Source organism: Coccinella septempunctata, chromosome 8 (assembly GCF_907165205.1).
Source record: "Coccinella septempunctata chromosome 8, icCocSept1.1, whole genome shotgun sequence".
Lineage (NCBI taxonomy): Eukaryota > Metazoa > Arthropoda > Insecta > Coleoptera > Coccinellidae > Coccinella > Coccinella septempunctata.
Genome location: NC_058196.1, coordinates 17409803 through 17433649, shown reverse-complemented (window position 1 = coordinate 17433649; position 23847 = coordinate 17409803). Strand labels below are relative to the sequence as shown.

General features: G+C 35.1%; 1 protein-coding gene across 2 annotated transcripts in view; it reads right to left on the bottom strand.

Moving 5' to 3' along the window:
• The window catches only part of LOC123318818 (rootletin), an 81363-nt gene extending 59553 nt beyond the window's left edge, over nucleotides 1-21810 (bottom strand). For both annotated transcript variants that reach the window (XM_044905564.1, XM_044905565.1), the window contains exon 1: nucleotides 21532-21810. In XM_044905564.1, the coding sequence (XP_044761499.1) occupies nucleotides 21532-21795 (264 nt within the window). In that variant the 5' untranslated portion in view covers nucleotides 21796-21810. The remainder of the gene's footprint in view (nucleotides 1-21531) is intronic.
• Between the last annotated feature and the right edge of the window lie 2037 nt (nucleotides 21811-23847).

The following is a 23847-nucleotide window of genomic DNA, read 5'->3' as shown; positions in this document are numbered from 1 at the left end:
CGCCTTAAGGTAAGCGCACATACAACGGCATCGGACGGACGGTACGGATCGGAATAAATTACTTTCAATGGAACTGAATAGAGCAACGCACATAATATGTGCGGACGGCAGGCATCGCATCGCATCGCATCCGACGGAATTGAGGAACGAGAATTAAATTCCGACCGATGCGTGCTGTGCCGGCGATCCCGACATATGTGCGATACCAATCGGAGATTGCCGCGGCATCTGCGTCATTTTCCAAGTCTCTACATGCAGCGGCTTGTACGGGTAGTCATACGAAATACGAATTCACGGCAGAAGCATGAGTTTTCAGGAGAACTTAATACTGCGCGTACAAAATTATAATGAATTGTACAATTTAAGTGACAGAAATTATAGCAACCATTTTTTTTTCGTCCTTCATCAAGTGCGGAAATAAATGAACATATTCTCCAAAATCCTCCCTTTTTTACATATGTCATGTATCCACATTCGTCTACGATTCCTTCGCTTTTGAAACTCTTCTTCCTCCAGAACAAACGCTTGTTCCTCACCGCTTGAAGACATATTCGCAACTAATCTATTCCTCCGGAGTCCGGCGATTCCGATGTTATATGTGCGATACCTTCTTAAAAATTCCGCCGCTGCCGTGCCGTTCCTTCCATGCCGTCCGTCCGATGCCGATGTATGTGCGCTTACCTTTAGCGCTAATATATTGGCGCCCGTTAGAGATAAAACAACACAATATTCTGATTTCTTGTTGGTTCAATACCTGAAAAAATATTTCATTGATCAATATTGATCAAAAGGTTGAAAAATAGACATTACAATCAGCATACTAAGTAAATTTTTAACTGAGGATAATTTTTAGGAAGTATATTTATATTTTGTCCCAATGGAAAAGCTCGCATTTTGGGCATTTATTTTCTATTCCAATCTCAAGTGCTTCTTGAGTATTATTTTATCTAGATGAGAAAAGAATTGACATACATTTATTGATTTGAAATGAATAATTCAACTATGATATAATAAATCGATTAATACATTCGAAGTTACTATACCTGTGAAATTTCACTTTATCTGTCTTTTCAACTCATTTCGTACTATTAATTGCACTCTACGAGGACACCATTATTACTTTCATAATAGAAAAAGCATACGACATTCAAAGTTGATCTAAAATTGATGAGAAAATTCTGAAAATTTCGATAAATACAAAGTGCAAACGAATGTTTTGCCTATACTAGCTCTATCTCATTTCGGCCGCACCCCCTCTCTCTCTACGCCGTGTCCATATGTGTTCAATATGTCTATGCACCAGCCCCACTGAACTCTCAACCAGATTCGTCAATAATTGTTAAAAAGGTACAGGTATTATGAATACAAAAACGATTAGAGGTACAAAAAGGGAAATATTCGAAAAAAAAGCATTTTTATCATCTTCAAAGTGTCAGATTAAGAAAACCCCCCTGATTATGAAAATGACACGCTCGAGTATGTACAAGTAACGATTTTTTTTACATTTTCAAAGGGCTGCTGTGACCTTGCGTCACGTCCAAATTGTCAGTCCCTTGAAAAGTAGCTTCCTTTGGGTCCAATTAACATATCCTCCAAAAATCTGACACGCTGGAAAGAATTTTTTTTTTTACCATTTTCAACTCTTCTGTACGGCCAGTTCCACCGCGCAAACTATCAGATAAGCATGAATTCATCATCAGAGACACGTAGAGCATATACAGTATCTTAATCTGACACGCTCGAGTATGTACACTTGACGATTTTTTTTACATCTTTGAGACCCTGCAGACGCTTTCCCCACCGCTGAAAGTACATACATAATAGAACCTTTTTTTCTTTCTACCATCTAATCTCGACGCTCGAGTAAATCCCGATATAGCATCGTCGGCTCACCAACTACTAGGCATTTCGTCACCAGGTGATCCTGAATTTTATCCTTCTCCCCAACGAATATGCACTCGTAGGTTTCTTCTAGACCCATTCTCATAAGATGCACCCTGAGGCGGTAATACCAATGAACCAGTAAAGAGGTGTAGGTGGTAAAATCCAGATACTTCTTAGATCTTGCTGTATTGAAGTTTGACACACTTTTGCGGTGTTTCAGGCTAGTATTCCTACAGAGTAATTCCTTTTCGGTTTTTTCTTTCTATTGAAAGCTGCAACTTTTTCTTGTAGGACTATTTTCCTATACCACAAAAAGGCTCCTTGCCAATGATAGGAGTTTCACTTCTCCCCGCGCAAGTCTGTTGGCCTGTTCATTAACTTTGATTCCCGAGTCACTGGTAGCCCAGTCTAAGCAGACCTTATTCTTGATTATTTCGCTGATTTTTTCGGCATCTAAGAATTTATGACATAAGCGCTCAGTTTTTGAACGCTGCCTGACTGTCCGAATGTATCGCTATGTTACATTTCTAATAGTTTTTTTTAGGTGTCCATTTTTCGGTTGCACATATTTATGACCGAAAAAAGCTTGGTTAGCGACCTAACAAAAGTGGACGTTTGGTGGCAGCCCCTGTTTCTTCCAGGAATAGGACATTTCTGTTTCAACTAAGCAAAACGATTAACTATTGAAACATAAAACGTATTTAAATGTCAAATAGATATAGAAGAATATGACCGCAAATTTGAATCCGTTAACAAGCTCAAGCCATTCGCTTAAAATCAGTCAACTGCCTGTTTGTCCAAATTGAATTGAATTGAATTGAACAAACGCAGACATGAAGGAACGCAACATTCAATTTGGCTAGCACAAACTCAAAATTTTAGTAGAAATTTGAAGCCATAATATTATATGTCTGTCGGGTGCACAAGTTTTTTCATAATTACCTATTATAAAAACAACTCAAATAAGAAGTAGGGCTCTCCATGAAAATTTCTAGATTTTGTCTTGATCTTGTCTTGATTTCAAGACAAGATTAAGACAAGAAGTAATTTCAAGACAAGACAAGAAATTTTATGTCAATACCAAGATTTCTTGTCAAGAAAACAAGAAATCTTGAAATATGTTGTCTAACCATGAATACGCTACAACGTGTTTATTTGTGACAAAAAAATTTTGCTAGAAAAATGTAAATTGAAAATACATTTAATATGATAATCTTGTTGAAACTCTAATTGGAATCTAGATTTGAAATTTTCACATTCAGGCATACGCATTTTTTATGTTTATGAAAACATGGTATAATTTTGGCTTATTATATCTACACTGCGCAAAAAAATTTGCGCACATTATGGAAATCTCAAATCTATTCTACAACTGACGGTGTTTTCAATGATAATTATTTTTATCAGAATTATGCATGCATATGTTATCCACTTTCAACGGTTTTCTTCAATACAGATGTTTTTTCCCAGCAGGAATAAAAAAAGATGATATTATCAGATTTTGAATGTATTGGCTCCATTCTAAAATCAGTTGTTCTCGATCAATTCTAGTGATCAATAGTTTTTCTTTCGTTTGATTTTCTACACCCCATCGCTATGCAACGCGAAACACGCAATTTGACCCAAGAGGAATGTGCCCAAGCGGTAGTTTTGCGAGAAGAAGGGTGGACATACACAAGAATTGCAGAAAGGTTTGGAGTTTCCCATACAAGTGTGTCCAGAATGTTGCAGCATTTCAGGGAGACAGGTATGAATGTTCGAAGACCAGGACAGGGTAGACCACGGGTAACAACTGCCATTCAAGAACGTTACTTGAGAGTTTCTTCGTTGGAACAACGGTTTGCAACCGCTCGCCTCCTTCAAATTCAGCTTGAGGAAACTCATGAGGTGCAAATTAGCACTCAGACAATAAGAAATCGCCTCAGAGAATATGATTTAAGGCCTCGTGTCGCGGCAAGAGGCCCAGCTCTTACCCCAGCCCATCGAAGGGCGCGTTTGGATTTTGCGAGAGAGTATATCCATTGGGAAGAGGCCGATTGGGAAAGAGTTCTCTTCACAGATAAGTGTAGATTCTGCCTCTACCATTGTGATCGACGTTCCCTTATATACAGACGTCCACATGAAAGATATGCTCAGTGCAATTTCCTGAATACAACTGGTTTCGGGGGAGGATCGATTATGGTATGGGGTGGAATGAATATCTTTGACTGCTCGCACAGACCTAGTGGTCGTTGATAATGGAGCTATGAATGCTGATAAGTATATAAGGAACATTCTTGAAGAGCATGTAGTGCCATTTGCCCCATACATTGGTGAAAATTTCATTTTTATGGACGATAATGCCAGACCCCATCGTGCGCGCATCGTTCAGGAGTACCTTGAAGAGGTTGAAGTCTCTCGAATGGAATGGCCAGCAAGAAGTCCAGATCTCAATCCGATTGAGCAGGTTTGGGACAACCTCAATAGAAGGCTGAGAAGTTCAGAAAATCATCCAGCTACTCTTAATGACTTAGGAATCCAACTCGGAGAAATCTGGGAAGGATTAGATCAGAACATTTTAAGATCACTCATTTTGAGTATGAACCGTTGTTGCCGAGATATAATTAACGCAAAGGGTGGAAATACCAAGTATTAAATCACTTATCAGCATTTCAGTATTTTGAAAATCGTTAATTTCTCTTCTTTCACATAAGATTCGGTGAAATCCTGAATATTTCTTCCATTTAAGGTGTCTTGTTTCATTCAAAACCTTCCCGAGAGAACAATAAAAAATAAGTTATAAAGTCAATGTAGAGTTAACTTTTATTAAAATTGAGATTTTCATAATGTGCGTTAATTTTTTTGCGCAGTGTATTATTTGCGCTGTTGGTACTTGTGTCTACCTGAATTTCGGAAGAATAACAGCATTTTCTTCTATCACTAATAGCTACCTAGTAAGTACTATCTTGCATTGATAAATCCTGCTGCTTTTTGCTTTTACTGCCGCTTTCGCAGCTCCGGTTTTAGGTTCAGATTTATCAATTTCACTAGCATTATTCAAAGTCGCTTCAGTTTCAATCATTAATTTAATATTTTCACTGAAACTTACGTTTCTCTCTATTGCTTGTTAGTGAATTTTCTGAGCTAGAATCGGAGCCAAATGGCTTAGCAGACGTTCTGTTTATTGAAGAGTCAAGAGAAGACAAGAAGTTTGCCATCAAGACAAGAATTCTTGTCTTGTCGACCCCTAATTAGAAGGAGACCATAATCATAGTTTCAACTTTCACCAAATGTTTATTGGGGACTCCAAATACTCGATAAAATTTTCCATTTCCGTATTGACCCTTTCGTCAGTTTTTCTATAGTGATTGCGTGCTTTTATTCATCTCGTGTGCCTAGAATCAAATATTTGACGTAAATAAATATCTATTAATGGAGTAATTCAAAGTATATAAATACGGTCTGGTTTACGCAGGCAGTGAATTGCGTATCGTTGTTGTGATAATATGATAAAGCTGCTTTGACTTATAGGTTCATTCAACCTCCGATTACCTATGATGGTAAACAGATAGAGGAGAGCCGAGAACTGTGATGTTATAGCAAAGAGTATACAGCTGTTTGATTGTAGTATGAGTATATTTGCGTAAAAGGAAAAGTACTGTATTTTCTAATCCTAATCCGTAACGTCTGAGGAGAAATATTGGCAGGTAAAAACATTCCTATAGCGAAGGAAAGTTGTAAAAGATCTGTATAATGCTGATAGATTACCAATATAAGACAATCCCACAGCTTGAAGAACTTGTTCCTCCGTCTGGTATAACAACTAAATTTGCAAATAATTTCGATATACACTAAACGAGAATAATATCGAAGTACGCAGTATTTCAGAGAAAGAAGAAATGTCAAAATGATGTTTTGCACAATATATACAGGTTGTGACGTGATAAATGGTTAATATAGTACTTGCGGGTAGAGGACAGTTAAAATCCCTTGGTTGCTTGGTTTATCTTCTTTTTTAGTTGAAAAGTGCTGAAATTTACTTCATTACTTGAAATTAACTTTAAAAATATTCATTTCACAACGGTGGATTGCAATGGAGAAAGAAAACGGGGAGAATAACAATTTTAAAATAAGTATCATTTTCTTAAATTGAATTTTATTTTGTATTGCTAACTGGAAAACAGAAAGTTATACCATTTCCGAATCTCAATGAAACAGCTATGTTTTTTCATAATTTAACACTCAGGTGATCATTTTTGTTAACCACTTCACGTTGAACTTAAAAAAATAAGCAAAATATGGAATTTGAGTTAGATCTCTGTTAAAAAACCTACAAAACTGGCCCCGCAAAAATAATAAATTACATTAGATGGGGCATCTATCGAGAAATACTAGCCCGTAAACAGATAAAAAAATTCCTTCATTTTGAAGCTTGCAGTCAAAAAGAATGGCAAAGATTGTAATTTATCTGAATTTTCTAAACATCTCAAATATCTCAGAAATCAAGGGACGTTTACTGAACATAAGAAATATTTTTCTGAACTGATGAATTTTGGCATTAATGAAATTCAATCATAAACCTCTCCTTTCTTTGAAGTACTGAGTAATTCGATATTATTTTCGTTTTGTGTTTTTCGTAATTATTCGCAAATTTTGCTTTTATATGAAAAATGTAGATGAAGAACACACGGGCGAAGTTCTTCCATGTTGTTTGGGAGCTTATTTCACTAGGAGAACCATTAAAAACCAATATGGCATTGCTCTCATATTGCTTTTGATATATTGCACGTAGTTTTGGTAATATTGGTTCAATTAACAACTTTTATGCATTCTATCTTCTGTGAAGAACCACATATGTAATGGAGCAAGTTCCACCCCGTACAAATTCCTAGTGTTCACCCCTGAGATACTTTTACAAGTTTCATTAACCCCACTCTGTCTATGGGAAAACATGTATTTCATTAGAAAATATAATATTGAACAGAAATAAACCGTATATTGGTTGGTACATTCTAAGTCTTCTTGCTAAACTCACTTGATGAAACCATAGTATTGTTGATTTATATTGTTTGTTTATGAATAGAAGAAAATATGAATAATGAATATAAGAAATTTCATTTGTTCTAAAATATTTCGCAAACTTCTGGAATGACCTAATTCTATGTACCCGAAAAACTCGAATTATTACTGTTGAATCATAGTTTGACTACAATGAGGAAAGTCCCCAGTACATCATTCGAAAAAAACCAGGTCAGGTCACTAGATATAAACACTGATTTTAACACGATCACACGATGTGACTATGTCTTCTGTTGGAATCCTTCGACAAACTTGGAATTTGAACGTCTGGATCCCAGACTATCGAACTGCACGTATAACCTTTTGTAGGCGTCTATTTACTTATCACAATTTGTCACTGGGGAATACTTCGGACAGATTGTATGATTTGTACTCATTACTATGAAAATAAATATATCGATATTTTGATTTATTATTTCCGATAATGAGCCTTTGAAGCTAGCACGAAAAAATACAACCTAGTCTGATATTAACTATCACGTTAAGGTCATGTATATTTCTAAAAACCAATTGAAAAAAATTATTTTGCTGATCATAAGGCTGAATAACAACCAGCAACTATATTCATAATTCACTTCACTTCAACATTCACTTTCGCTGTCTTGCCGAGTAATGAATGTGTTTATGCCAATTAGGTTGGTTCCTTCTAATATTGATGTAGCGTCTTGTTTGACAAAGAAGATCATACAGTATTTGCCGTGAGAATGTTTATAAAAAATAAACGAAACGTCGGTCTGAACATAATTGGTTTTCTTTATAATTAGACCTCAAAACCTGTCATTTCTCTTCGATTATATTCATAATCATCGGAGGTGAAATGTGCGCCTAGCTAATTACAACGATTTGAAAAACTCATCTATTTATATCATAAATGTCGTTTTCAATTTTTCCTACTGCTGTAGAGAGATTGATATGTCCCCCTCAGAACTTAATAATTACATAATATAGACTTCGTTGTCACAAGTGAAAGGAACCATTGGGGTAACGTTGGTTTTTTGGAAAAAATCTTCAAAAATGCCGTGATAAAATAACCCATAATAAGTTGTAGGCCATTTAATTCGGCGTGTAATGAAAACAAACGCGTATTTTCTGAATTATCGATTTCGATTTTTAAGTGAACCGAAAGGTATGAGGTCTCCTTACTGGATATAACATATTATTGATTCAAGCCACCCTTTCTTCTAATGAATATAGCGAAGAGCTGGCAACAAAATTGGCAAGACTCTTGTAGTGGTTCATTATTAGATAAATATAATTTAGTAATGACCTGAATTATTCCTCAGGTAGTGGAAAACCTATCGGTAAATATGTAAAATTACAACTTGAACTTGGATTGAAAGTTGTCACTTTACGAGTTTATAGCACAAAAATACTTGAAAAATTGGGCGGACCGCATTTTTGTAGAACGCTACGCACCCCACAAAAATTGCTGCCATAACGCTATCGGTTCAAGAGATTTGTAATGACTGAAAATGCTTTAACTGCTCAATCCTTTCACTACACCTTAATGAAAAAATGTGTGAAAAATTATTGTTCCTTATCTATGTGAAATATAAATTCCGGGAAATTTTATTCGATTGGAAAATCTCAACGCCTCCCTCTTGTTTTCTTTTATAAACTGTTCCTCCAGAGGGACGAATGCGTATGCAATATATAGTGTGTTTCACTGGGAAACGGAAATATTTAACCGGTGGATAGGTGTCACCGGGGTGGTTCTGGAGATACCACATTTATTGGCGATCATCGAAAGTGATAATACTAACATGTGAATTCTGAAGATAGTGGTAGCCAGACAATGCAGATGGATCCTCACGTCAGCCCGGGTAGCTCAGTTGGGAGAGTACCTGACCGGTAATCGGGGGGTCGTAGGTTCGAATCCTGCTCTGGGTGGTACTTTTTTCAGAATTCAATTCCTGTCTGCATGCCGCTTAACCTTTCATTTCATCACATTTATTGGCTCTTACTGTCTTCATAGCCGAGATACAGGATGTTTTATGAATTTTTTTCGTTTCTTCTTGAGGCCATATCGGACGAACCACCCTGTATATTTTCTTCATATTTGGCAAACGTGTATCTTATTCAAAGCTCTACTGTATCATGCAATAACCGCAAGGAAAATCTAGGTCCGGGTTGACAAAAAATTATGAATCGTTTGAATCCTCGAAACAACACTCTGTGAATCGAAATTTTGAAAATCTGTTTCAATATTTGAAAAGACCACAAACAACTCTACTGTGGCTTGTGCTTTTAATTGTCGCACAGGCAGTTTCACTGCACAAATTTTCAACGTTGAATTGAAGTTCTTTAGAACTTTGATTTCTGAGAGTTATTTATTCAAGTGACTTTTAACGATGAATTATCAAAACTATTGAATCTATAATTATTTTAACATTACTTAGTTATTACTCATTACATTCACCATTTCAGTTTCTATTTTGAAGTTACTCTCTCGTCATTTTTCTTCCAGAAAAAATTGAGGCCCTGTAGGTACATAACTGATTATCGAAATTAATACTGCTTGAATATTGTTATCGAATGTTTCAGTCAAAGAATTGGGATGAATTAGGTCGATATCATTTTTATTCAAACAATTATGTAAATTTTTTTCAACATAAAAAATGAACAAACATGAATACAAAATTAAAAGAAAAAACTACATAAACTGCTCAAAATGTCCTCCATTTTGGTCTAAACATTTCCTTGCTCGTTTCAAAACATCCCGCACTGCTTTCCGAATTACATTCGGAATTTTCCTTATTTTCTGGCCAGCTTCTTCTATTTTCTCATAATAAGCTAATCCCGAGTATTGATATCAGGGAAATATACTATACTAGTTTCATGTAACCCCAGACATAAAAAGCCACGGGATTGAAATCAGGATTAATGTTTGCTTTTTTCATTTTTTTATTTTGAAAACATGTACATAATTTTTTCAACAAAAATGAAATCGACCTAATTCATTTTAATTCTTCCACTGAAACATTCACATAGCAATTCCCATTAGTTAATTTTTTCTGGAAATGACGAGAGAGTAACTCAAAAATAAAAATCAAAACCAAGGTGATAAGTAATTACTAAGTAATATTAAAATAATTATGGATTAAATAGTTTTGATAATTCAAAATTAAAACTCACTCCAAACAAGTCTCTGCAAATCAAGTTGTTAAAAACTTCAATTTTACGTTTAAAATTTGTGCAGTTAATCTGTCTGCGCGAAAATTTAAAGCACACGCCTCAGTTAAGTTTTTCGTGGTCTTTTCAAATATTGAAACGGATTTTCAAAATTTCGATTGACAGGGTGTTGTTTCGAGGATTCAGAATATTTATAATTTTTGGTTAATCCGAAGCTGGATTTTCCTTGCGGTTATTGCATGATACATTTGAGGTTTGAATAAAAAACACGTTTCTCAAATATTAAGAAAATATACCGGGTGATTCGTCTGATAAGGCCTCAGGAAGAAACGAGCACAACTTATTGAACAACCTGTATCTCGGCTACGATTACTGGAACCAAGCAGTCGCTCAAATTGCGGATAATAAATTTTTCTAATTTTGACGAATAAAGTGACACTTTTTGAAACTAACTGACATTCTGAAATGTTTCACTCTTCGTATCCATGATGATTAAAAGATACTTGCTTCCATAGTAACGGAGTGAAACATTAAACATTTCAGTCACGACGATTCAAAAAAGAATCTGCGAGGGACGCTTGTTTACACATTTTTGTACTTTCAATTTCAATTAATAGCTACATCCTATTCAAAATAAGAAAAAATATTGCGTTCTTACCGTTTTTTACGAAAAATAACGCTTTTCCAACTGGTTGCACAAATAACTATTTTATACATCAAAGCGCGTCGACACCAGGTGTTGTGACCTTGCGAGAGGGTGCTGACTCATGTGCACCCCTAACAGTAACTCATATTTAATTATGAGACATTACAAAACTCTTGCCGGTTTTTACTGCCAACTCTTGGATTAATATAGTAGTTGTGTCAATTCGATGTGGTGTATTTTTGGAAAAATGAGTGTCTGAAAAAAAGTAATTCCAACATTTTCCTTCGAATTTTTCAATAATTTATTGTAGAGAATGGTATGAAATATAAATAAAATTCTTGAATAGTCGTGTATTTATGTTCTTTGAATCGTTGGATTTTTTGAACAGCGATTTCGATGAATATCAATAATTAAAATATCGTTTAAGTTCCGGACGCTCAAAGTCCTTGCGTATTTAGATTCCTGAATGAGTATGAGTGCGGCAATGAAATTCAAAACGACTTTTCATGAAAAGATAAGAAAATTATCACCTAGTCGATAACGAATTTCTTGGTACTTCAAAAATCTGTTGAGTACGATGTGACGGTCACGTAATACTTTCATATTCAGTTTTGCTAATTCCCACATCATCATTTTAATTAGGTACAGTTGAAATTCCTAAGTAGATAAAATTCAAGAGAATTATTCTTCTGAGGCCGATATTGCAGATTTCCATATTTGCGCAGTTACCCAAAGGCACCTTAAAACTGTTATGAAATGGATTTCTATGTTTCAGTGGCAATAATTTCAAGCCAATCAAGTGAAGAAGATCTCGTCGTCCAAATGTTGGAGGAGTCACAGCTACCCAGAAGGACACATCAACTACTCGAGTGTTTAATAATAACAACTTTCCAAACTCAGACCCAATAGTATATAACTATTGGAACATAGTCTAAGGGCAGATTGTTCGGACCAAAATATGGCGTTAGGATCAAATATACCTCAATAAAATATTGCTGTGTAAAAAGATAGAGGGCGTTAAAGTTTAATTTTTTATTAGGGGACAGAATAATATTTTCTTCGAAGTTCGAAAGTCCTTTATTGAAAGAATTAGAAAAGGCATACAAGTCGGAGGAGGCCACGTACAACTTAATATTCTTGAGGTATTATCGGTAACTTTGTCTTTGTGATTGTTTTGTTGAATGTCCTTTCGTTTTTTAGCCCTGAAGAAGGAGGAATTCGCCTCCGAAACGTTGGCACATTGAACATTTGAGAAAATAAAAAACTGTCCAAATTCCTGATAATTTTAAATTTGAATTTCAACCATGGACGAAAACCAAACTGATTTTTTAAGTTTATTCTTTTTATGTTACATTGTTTCAATTATGCTTTATCGTCGAAATAAATAAATAAAATAAATAAATCGTTACTTCAAATTCCCTTCCGACGCTCTGAACTGTTCAATTGTGTTTTTCTCAAAAACGGATGAAAAAATATACAGTGAAATTATTAGCAAAAAACAAAACAAAAATTCAACTTCAACGCCGTTTATCTTTTTCCACGCCAATATTTTATTGAGGTCCATTTGGTCCTATCGCCATATTTTGGTCCAAACAATATTTCCTTAGCCTATGTCCCAATAGTTATGAATCACCCTGTACAGAGGATATCACCGTAAAAAACCATATACGGCTTAAAAATAATAGACTTATAAGATGAAAAAAGACATAAACCAGGAAAGAAAAAAAATAGTACTTGAAATAAATAGAGACAAAGTCTGCAGGGCACTGAGGACCCATAGCTGTCCCAGTATACGGTTGGGACCTTCGAATAGTTCAAACAACTATTATTTAAATCAACCGTTCAATTTCAATGATTAACTTCCTTACGTATTATTTAAATATCTAACTAGGTACAATTATTAAACCATTGATAACCTATGACATTATTCTTACTATTCTTTTTCAGTACATGTCTCAACAATAGCCAGGGATATAGCATCATTTAAGGTATGCATTAGCAACGAAGCAGCCAACTACGAATATAAATTAGGACCAAGACAACATGTACATTATAGGAAACCTTGTCAACGCAGCAAATAACATGGTGCAATCTAGAAACAAACAACCACTAAATCAAACAACAACCTTAAGAGAAGCGAACAAAGAAGAAACCGATATGACGAAGGAAGATCTAAATCAAGCCAAGTGGTTCAGGAGAAAACTAAAAACTGGAAAAACGTCAATTCTTTGTCAAGATTTGTAAGCACTTCATAAAGTTATCAAGGCAATATACGGATTATCTGCCTTCTTCCAAATACGAAATCAAAATGGCTACATGAGGCGAATGAGAATGAGAATGGAGCACATAGGTACTCGTATAGAGTCATTCGGGGCAACTGTGCACTTTTGCCTTTCAAGCCATACCCTGTTTCAAATGTTGAAGCTAGGAAGATTAAAACATATTCATATGATAGAGAATTTTCTAATCTATCAGAAAACATCAAAAAGCAAACAAACAAAAACGTTTTCTTTCCGCAAGAAAGAATTTAATAGAGAAAGTCGGAGTGCGTTCACATGCCCCGTATTGCGGGTAAGTGTGCGTACCCTCACGGGGTAAGTGAACGCAGAGCTTAGTGAACCACACAATCAAAACAAATTACAAAATAATGTCATCAAAATGTTACAATATTAGAGAAATGCTGTTTATTGTCAATACAGAAGCGCCTTTTTACAAGCAGTGCATTATTGTTCGTGCCACAATTCTTGGTGAACACAACACTTGATGCATTCCCCTGTTGGTGGCTCTTCATATTTTTCTGAACAAATAGGACAATATTGATCGAGTCTTAACCGAGAAAATCAACAATGTCATAATTTATTCCTCACTGAACCAATGCCCATATAATGAATCTATGCTCACACTTACCCGCGCACACTTTCCCGAGTAAGCCAAAATTTGAATTGCCGTTCTTATAGAGTAGAGCAGCTAAGAAAACCTAAAATTTGTTATTATATATTTAGATTAATATGCCCATGATCGAATAAAATATTGTTCAACACTGAGGGACTCGGAACTTGGACCTGGCAGAATGTGCAGAGATGCTAAAAATTAACAAGAAAACTAGTGAATTTGATTGATTGCAAATAAAAAGTTAAAGAAACGTGTCACAGCGCACTCCTATGAAAAACGAATATGGCGATTCTGCGCCCTTGCTTCACCCAAATGAACCCTTCTTTCATACATTGCATAGTCGAGATATACGCACTGCGCACACTTACCCACTGCGCTCACTTACCCCGAAAGACTCTATGTACAGAAATAAAATTGAATTTTTTTTTTGTAATATTGTATAAATGGTTATCCTAGGAAATTTTTACTTGGAAATATGAACATTCCAATGCTTTACACCCTAATTTCAACAGTTGACATCCTGTTATGAGACTTAAGACCTTCAATTCAACCCTCAATTTTGTGAAATAACTCGGAAATCATTATTGGAATAATTAAACTGAAAATGGAGAGAAATAAGTCTTTTTTATTGATTGCACTGGAATACGGCCACAGGGAAAAACCTAATGTCGTGACAACAAAGCCGCATTTCCTCACGCAGTTACTTCATCGATTTTGTCATTAGGATTGATTAGTGAATTTCGAACTCGGAAATCCAGTGATAAAATGATATGCGTGGAATTTATCCATGCAAATATTTTTCGAGTGCGGAATTCCAAGTTTATGAATGAAATTAGATATTTTGCAGGCTTCTCGTTCTTAGTATAAGCGTATAAAATTTTATGGAGTTTAATAATTATTTTTTTTTGGTTTTATCTCACTTGAGAGGAGGCGTAGGATGAATGACCTTCTTACAATGAGGAGAATTGTAAGTGGTGAGTTGCAGGTGCCGCAGTTGCTGCAGAAGGTGGGTTTGAACCAGGGGGGTGAAACTCCCTCTTCTATGATCCAATCTACAACCAGATATCGCCGACATGAATTTCCGGTTGAAGTGACAGTCAAAACCAAATTAACCTAATTCTTTTGATTGACAACCTGTTGACGTTTCAAAAATTATGTTTTTAATATTCACATTTCATTATTTAACTGAAAAATTACTTCCCTACTACATAACGAGGCGGATTATTTAGGAGATTCTAGTGCAGATTCAAGGAGATGTAACTTACGAACAACCGAATGTTGAATATTATTTTCACCTATTCTGATACTCGTGATTAGGTAGGTTGAGCTATTTTTGATCTCTGAATTTCTTATCATTCCAATTCTACATCAATCACTTTGTTATTATGTTATTTACTAAGCTTTCTCTATCTTCATTCTCTTTTTTTTTGTTTCAGATATGTTTTCAATTTTGAGATGTACAAGGGAACAAGAAAATTTATCACAATGAAAGAGCCGGCCCGATAATTTAAATAGCTCATTATGTGAATAAATTCAATATAACTAAGCTTTTATAGGGACAGATTTTTGCTGAGGTTTTTATCGTGATTGTTTTGTATCATACATATATGTGGATGGTACTTGATTTCCATTTCCTCTGCTTATACTGAGATTTTATATGGGAAACAGGTTTTACGATCAACAATTCTATTTCTTCTCAAATACCATATTGTTTGATATATTTCATCCTCAATATGTATTTGCATTTGGCTGTCTAATATATAAATGTGCTCCTCCGGAAAATACTGTTTATAGAATTTTTATGAAAAATAAATAAATTGCTGAAATTCTAACTTTCTCCTACCTTGATATTATTTTTTATGTAATGTAAATTTACAGCTTCTATCATGAATTCCAAATCTGTTTTCAATATTAATGGTAGAAGTGGTAAATTTACAATGAAGGTGAAAACAACGAAAAGTATGTATATAGGTATAGTACGCCTGTAAATTCAAAATTCCCGCCATTCAATATCTACTTCCACAACCAAATATGGCGGCATATAAATGACATTTGGTGTTGCCACAAATTACTTAGGACTTTTCACTTCTTGTATATTAGTGTTCTGTGGTTTGAACGTTCCAACATTCAATTTCAGAAGGTTTGAATCCTTCTATATCCCTTTCAAGAAATCAAACGCTTCGAAAAACTCTCCTCTAGTTAGAATGCTTCGCTCCTGCAACGAGCTACATGACATTGCTAATTTATTTAATTGCAACCACTCACGTCTGAAGTCACTCCTCAAGAAATTTTTTTCCTGCAATAGAGCTTGTTTTTGTTACTTTCCCCCTCTTTTTTATTTGTATTTGTCCAATAATTTCACTGTATACGATTTATTGTAAAACGATTCTATTGATGATCCCCTTTGTATCTCTGGTTACCACAGGTGGTATTTTTTTCGTTTCATACCTCGTTGATTTTATTTATTTATTCAGGTAACCAGAGATACAAACGGGTTCATCAATAGTATGAATGCAGTTAAATTACACCAGAAATCTTCAGTAATGTACGTGAACGTTTTCAGCAAAACTTAAATTACTGCATGGAAGTAAAGCGCTCATTTCCAGCATTTTATAAACTAATAACAGAAGTAAGTATACTATTTTACCTATCATTTCGTGATCTATGGAAATTTTCAAGCAAAAATTTTCAGGATCGGATAGTACTCGATAAGATCTTCAACATGAGCTATCGCAATACCCCACATACCTATTTAAAATCAAGGGGTTGTGCTCGCCCCCAATAGGGGGTTGCATTTACGGGGATGAAAAGGGCGGAAAAGTGGTTGCCCCTCGAATCAGAAATTGACGGTTTCGATCGATTTTCCACATTTTCATTTCAAAGTCGGAAAATCAAGGTGTATAGTTTTCGTTGGACCACCATGTATATACCGTGTGCACTGTCTTATGCCAACAAATCATATCCCAGAATGTGTCTGGCTACGGCGGATAGTGCACTGAAAAAAATTGTCGACTGAAATTGACTGTAAATTGAAATCCTGTTACATGAAAACTACTTTTGTAACAGAAACTGGAAACATACTGTCGACCTAACTTCGATTCCTGTCAAACTGGAGTATGTTGTGTGAACAGGAAGAAATTAAGGGTTTGTAGGAACCAAAACTTTGGTATTCTCTATAATGGATTCCTGTTATAGGGAAACAATATTTTGTTGATGCAGCTAGACTGAAATGTGATCATTACCGGAACTGTTGTAATAACAAATCGTTCTGCTTTTGCGCTACACTTTTGGAGAGAAACTGAAAACATAATGTCGGCCTAACATTTCGATTCCTGTTAAACTAGATGGAGTATGTCGTGTGAACAGGAAGAAATGTAGGGTTTGCAGAAACCAAAACTTTGGTGTTCTCTATAATGGATTCCTATTATAGGGTTATAGGGAAATAATATTTTGTTGATGTAGCTAGACTGAACAGGAACTGTTGAGTTTATAGAATGAATAACGAAGCTTTCTGCTTTTGCGTTAGTACAAGGAACGCTTTTTGGACGCTGGTTACTTGAGATCGTTTCGCCTGTGAATTAATTTTAGTGCTGATGGGTGTTCTAGGATGATTTCAAAACTTGGGTACTCGGAGAGCGAGCATTTCAAAAATCGATTATTCAAATAAAAATCCTTGTTTGCATTAAAAGTGATGAAGAACGAAGCCAATACCTACTACTAGTGTGTGCACTTTGAAACTTCCACAGTATGACAGAATGTGAGTATAGAATATAAGACTGATTTTTTTGAGCTTTTATAGTCTTGAATGAGTTTGGATGATCACCATCTTTCAATCTTTTTTCTAGCTAGCAAAGATCAAATGAACATTATTGCTGAATTTGAGCCCCAAGCAGAAGGGGAAGAAAAATTAGTCATAGAGGCCATCTAGGATACAGGCGGCTGGGAGGTTCATAACTCACATCAAGTCCACTACCGAAATTGAAAATACTGTCAGTGAACGTCGAGAAAAATTGCAGGTTTGAAAAATCATTTAGAGCCATCAGCCGTTTATAATAATCGCGGGAAATGAGCTCAACAAAATTACCAATTATGTTACTGTCGATCAATTTTTTTACAAAGTTTTCTTTTTTAATCATTTTAAAGCACTGATATTTCTTTCAACTCCACCCTGCACCACTTCACACATGCCCCGAGATAACGTGATATGTACATATAGATTACATTTACTTATAGTAGTAATAAATATTTAAAAAAAAATCTTATTTTTATTTTTGCCTGATTGAGTATTTTTCATTACCCATTCAATATAATGATAATGTGTTGTATAAAATAACAACAAATTCCAGAGAATTAAACAGAAAGTAGGTTGAATGGTAAAGGAAAGTTCTGGTCCATACAACAATTATTTCCTTTCAAATTCAAAAGAACAAACTGTCATAAAAGAAGTTTTACATTATGAAGCATATTAATAACTACATATTCCAGTATAGTCTGAGCTTTCATTGCTTATACATAACACGAATATTTTGTTGTATAAAACGAATAATACTGTGAATTCAGTTCAATAGGTACGTGTGAATTTACAAGAATGAATTCCTGTACTTTGTAAAAGAATGAATTCCTGTATCTGCAAAAACGGATTTCCATCGTAACAGGAACTGTTCATCCTACAGGAATTGAGGTAATGTAATCGTTTATTGAACATAACAGGAAATTACTTCTGTGTTAGAATTTCCTGTTCTCTTTACTGTATTTTTGTAATGGTTACAAGATTATTTTTTTGAATTTGAGATATTCAGTTCATTATATTCGATAACTATCCAGCTAGAGAAAATTCTTGATACCAGGTCCCTCCATTATTTTCAATAATAGATTCATTTTTTCTTTTTCAAAAATTACATCATCATATCGGCACACCCGTTTTCAGGTCATCAATAAATCATTATCAATTATATTGATTTATCATTTAAACTGTTAACCTAAACACCGGCAGAGCTACAGGTCCAAGCTAGCAAGTAACAATTATTATCGATATATTGGTGTACCAATATATTGCCAACCACCCTAACAATAAGTGAATTCAAAAAAAAAATATAGCAAACTCGATGAAGAATTGAAAATTCCGAAGTGGGTACCTACATATATAGGATTGTTTGTTCTGCAATTCGAAAGAAGTCACGAATTGACAGCATGCTCAAAATCTTTAACGATAAGAGAATCCATTAAAAATACTAAGTGTGGAAATGTTCGATCTCCTTATCTTGGTCTCGACGAACTTCCATTTATAGGTTGGTATCTTTATTCTTTTAATCGAATTAATTATTTTTATAACATATGATTAATCGCTTAATGTTGTGGTCGAAAACATGCATCCGGTGTAATGGAAATTCTTCATCATTTCTAACCAAAACATATTGTAGCTACTAAATTTTTCAAATCTACGAGTTTTTTATATTCCTCAGAATTTAATGGAGTGAAATAAAATTTGTAGAATGTGAATCACATCTCAAATCAGATATAAGATCAAAATTTTTCAAAAGTTTATTAATGAAAATAATTAAATAATGTTTATGAAGAAAATTTTCATTTGCACAAAGAGTTTAGTTATTTATTTCGCACAAAAATAAAAAAAATATACCATCAATATGATCCCATCTAAATATTCTGAAAAACTATCGAACATAAGCATAAAAGGACTTATTTGTTCATTCAATTAGTCAAATATCTCATGGCAGGCACCATCAAGGTTGCAGATTATTGGTTTTTTAGGTACCTATAGACCATAATTTTTTCATCTGATAACAAAGTGAATTTTTTATCTTGATGAATTTCATCAATTGAACTGCTCCACAAGAGTTAGGGATATCGTATTCAATCGTTTTTAAAAGTATGTAATCTTCGAGAAAATCGCTGTAAACTCAATAACAACTTGAATCGATCCAATAAAAATCAAAATGAGACATTTCGTCAATCTGGTAGCCTTTTTTCTGAAGTTTAGTTCTTTGCATATGCTTCATGAATATTCTTATTTTGAAATGAAGTCAGTTTATCAACGGCTTCGATATGAAACGAGGTTTCTGAAAATGCCAACACGCAAATTAACAAACGCTTAGGCTAATAGGGCTATCGGAATGCTACGGGGGGCCTAACTCAGGTTGTTGTAGCGGAAAGGCTCCAAGTCAGCCAAAGTGTCATATCTCGACTTTGGAATAGCTTCAGGCAGACAGGTTCCTTGTTGGAAAGACCAAGTCTTGGTGGGCGACGAAAAAAAAACCTGCTCAGGATCGTTTCATCACCGTTTCAGCGAAAAGAAACCCTACATCTACATGTAGAATGCTACGGAATAGTCTTCAAAATGCAGATGGGGTCCAAGTTTCCATCGAAACCATCAGACGACGTTCGAGAGAGGTGAATCTAGGTTTTAGACGTCCATTTAGAGGAGTTCCATTAACACGTGACCATAAGCGTCAAAGAATGGAATGGGCAAGGCAACATATCAATTGGAACGATCAATGGCGTAGTGTCCATTTCAATGATGAATCCAGATATGGACGATTTTCAGATTCTCGAAGAATAAGGGTATGGACTATCCCATGCATACCCCGTAATCGTCACTATGTCCAAGAAGTTCATCCATTCCGAGGGGGTAGTGTTATGGTATGGACCGGGATATGTTTCAACGGGCGCACAGATCTACACATTTGTCCTGGGAATATGACCGCCTTACACTATAGGGAGCATGTCATTGACACTGTTGTGCAAAATTTTCACGCTGCAACTTTTCAATTTCTAGACGATAACGCTAGACCGCACCGTGCAGCCATAGTTGAGAATGCGCGCGAGTAGCTTGGTATTCCACATTTACCACTCACCAGATTTGAATTACATAGAACATGCATGGGATATACTCCAAAGAAGATTAGATAACCATCAACCTACCCCAGAATCCTTAAATGATCTGAGAGAGCTTCTGTCCCGTTTATCGAACCAAATTCCTCAAGAAATGTTCAACAACCTCGTGTGTAGTAAGCAAAGAAGATGTCAAGCTGTTATTGATGCCCGCGGAGGCCATACATTGTATTGATAGTCTCAAAATGCTTGAATTATCTGGGAATAAAATTTCGTTATTTTACTCGATTTCTCTTAACCACCTTGTGTACGCTGCAGACCTACAGGCTAAAATTAATTTGCAACTTGAAATCATATTAATTTGAATTTTCATCACAAAAATCTTATTTTAACTATATTTTTTTGCAATTTAAGTCAATATCCCTAAATCATATGGAGCAGTTTATTTTTTCTCTTTTTCTTCTTTGGTTTTGAATCGCACAGAATACCCAATGCTTTTTCCATTATATAACTGATATTTGCTTCAGTACAACTACAATAGTAGCCGCTTCAGTAGCGCGATTGACAATTGACACTCCACCTTAACTCTTGCACAAAATGAAATTAATAAAAATCATAAATGTTTACATATTGGGGATGAATATAAGAGTTAATATGGGTGGTTTTAAAATGAATTCGTCAATATTATCGAAAATGAAATAGAAATCGAAAGAAGTATTTTCAATATTTATCGACAAAGACATCGGTTACCCATTCATCGTATTATAAATAGTACTTCTTTCACTAAATGATATAAAAAGTTAGTTTATGCTCTTGTTCTAATAAACTAACTCATTCTCAAGTTTGTAATGTTAAATTCACTGCTTTGAAAAACTTCAGAGTCAGGTTCCCAGGAAGGCCTAGCTCCATATAAAAACTTTAAATGGCTATATCTTTTTATCTAAAATGAATCGGAAAAAATGGTACAAGTAAAGAGAGGTGTCTTTACTATTAGAATATGGAATCTCAAAGTTAAAAATTAACACTCGTCTTCAAGTATGATGAAAGAAATTTTCGTTGGAAATACTCACCCTAGACATGTCGCCCGCGTTGTCACAATACGTCGCAGCTGAAAGCGGTGGTCGTCGTGACGCGGAGGACGACGTCACAACTTGTTCGCCAAACACGGTTCGCGTCTCGACTGGAGCGTCGATACAGGGGAATTCCCCGCGAGCAGGCAGTTCCGACGTCGCGACGCCTGCGTCCCGCGGCGTCGTCAAGAAAATGTCTTCGGATGCGACATAGATAGGCGAACGAGATCGGGCTCGCAGTCTCGACAGGAGTCGTTTCGACATCTGTCAAACTCTTACTTTTTTCAAGATAGAAGAATGAATCTATGAATCGAATAGAAAGATGAAATTTTCTAGGTTTTTCCCTTTTGTTATCGATATGTCGAGTAACACAACGAATTTAAGGATAAGATAGATTTATTCTTTCATAATTCCAATTCCTTGAAGGAAATAATGAAAAATCACTTCCTCACGACTTACTAATCTTTTACCACTTTGTATATCTAATTTGAATTATTTTTTCACCAATCTAATGCCTTTTCCTGCACTGCACCTCATTCAGATGACGTATAGCGCAGTAATTAAGCAAGTTTCCTATTTACAAGGCGGTTGTCAGTTCACTAATAATTTTCTTAAAAAAATCGTACTACGAAACGAGCGGACAGAGGTAGTCTATACAGGGTCCTGCAATAGTGTATTAGGCTTCCATAGCTGCCAAACCAAACGTTTTAGAAATTTAGTTGAAAAGCATTCCCTTTATACTTCGAATTCTGCATCTCAGGAAATTATTTTCTAATATACAGGCGGTTCCCACATAAAATTATTCAACAAATGAGTGATTTTCTAAATGGAAAACCCATTATATTTCTGCATATTTTCAATGCTTTTCAAAACCTACACCATGGTGCAAAATATTAGGGATATTTTTCCAACGGTACGGAAGTTATTCAGAAAAAACTGCAAAATTTCGACGAAACAGTTAGTAGTTCGGTAAAACCCCTTTGCCGATTTCCAGAAGAGATAGAAACATGAATTTGATCAGGATTTCTTTTAACTTAAGAAGTTGCCTAGTCATCATTCCTAAATAATCAACCTCTCTTATACAGTGTGTCCGTTTTCAATGTCCAAATATGAAGAATTTCAAATTGTTTTTTCTCGATTTTTTCAAGGGTAACACCCTGTATTTTTATCCATGATGATGTACACATTTTGAAACTCTACATCTTTTCAGAACTAACTAAAGGGCTTTGTTCACTCCTGCGTCCAGCAGGCACGAAAAATGAAATGAAATGAAAATTTTATTTAAATATTGGATATAAAAACAAACGGGCGTTGAAAAAGACAAAGGAAGATGCCGATAAAACTCTGTAATCGTAAGAATACACAATAACACATATGTATTTCTTATTCGGACAAACATTATCATTTTTATGTTGAACTTCAAGGATTATAATTGTGGAAGGGTTTTAAAGTTTTTCAAAAATTGGTCATTCAGTTTGGTTTCATTGTGTGACTCATTTAAAATATCCGTTAGTTATTATGTTCATTATTCCTGAAATTTTTGGTTGAAATGTCTGTTTTTGTGTCTGTTGGACACGGGAGTGAAAAAAATCCTATGGTTACTTCTGAAAAAATGCAAGGTTTTAAACTGTGTACATCATCATGAAACAAAATAGAGGGTTGTTGACTAGTGTAGCATCCATGGTATCATCAATGAAAGAAAGATTAACAGGAACTTGGACGTATTTATTATTAGAAATTCCAACCATGCCGACGTTTCGAAGAGTAGTTCTCTTCTTCTTCAAAGGCTAGTATGGAGATCTTAATTGAGAATGGTTGCGTTTAAGTAATTCATAGGTTTTATCGGAATACAATTCAAGAAGAAATCATCTCCCTTTGAAAATGTAGAATTCACCAACGTTGAAAACTTTAGAAAATTCTGATTCTTATGTCACAAGAGTTGATATCAACTCTATTCTAGGATCCTTCATTGTAGCATCAACAATTTTGTATTTATCGCCTAATTCGCCTCATTTGAATAAGTAGTGGAAAGTCTGCGTCTAAATTTAAAAACCAGGAATAATATTCTCCATAAACTAGCTGCCACTTCATGGGTTGCTGATGCAGCCACTCTTCGAACGGCAGCCCTAGCTTTGGTTTTTTCGGCTGCTGAATATTGTTGCCCCGTTTGGATTAATAGTGCTCATGTGCAGAAAATTGATGCACAACTGAATCTTTCCATGAGAACCATAACTGGAACTATTAGATCTTCACCTATTCAATGGTTACCAGTTCTTTCAAACATTATACCGCCTCATATTCGTAGACAGACTGCGG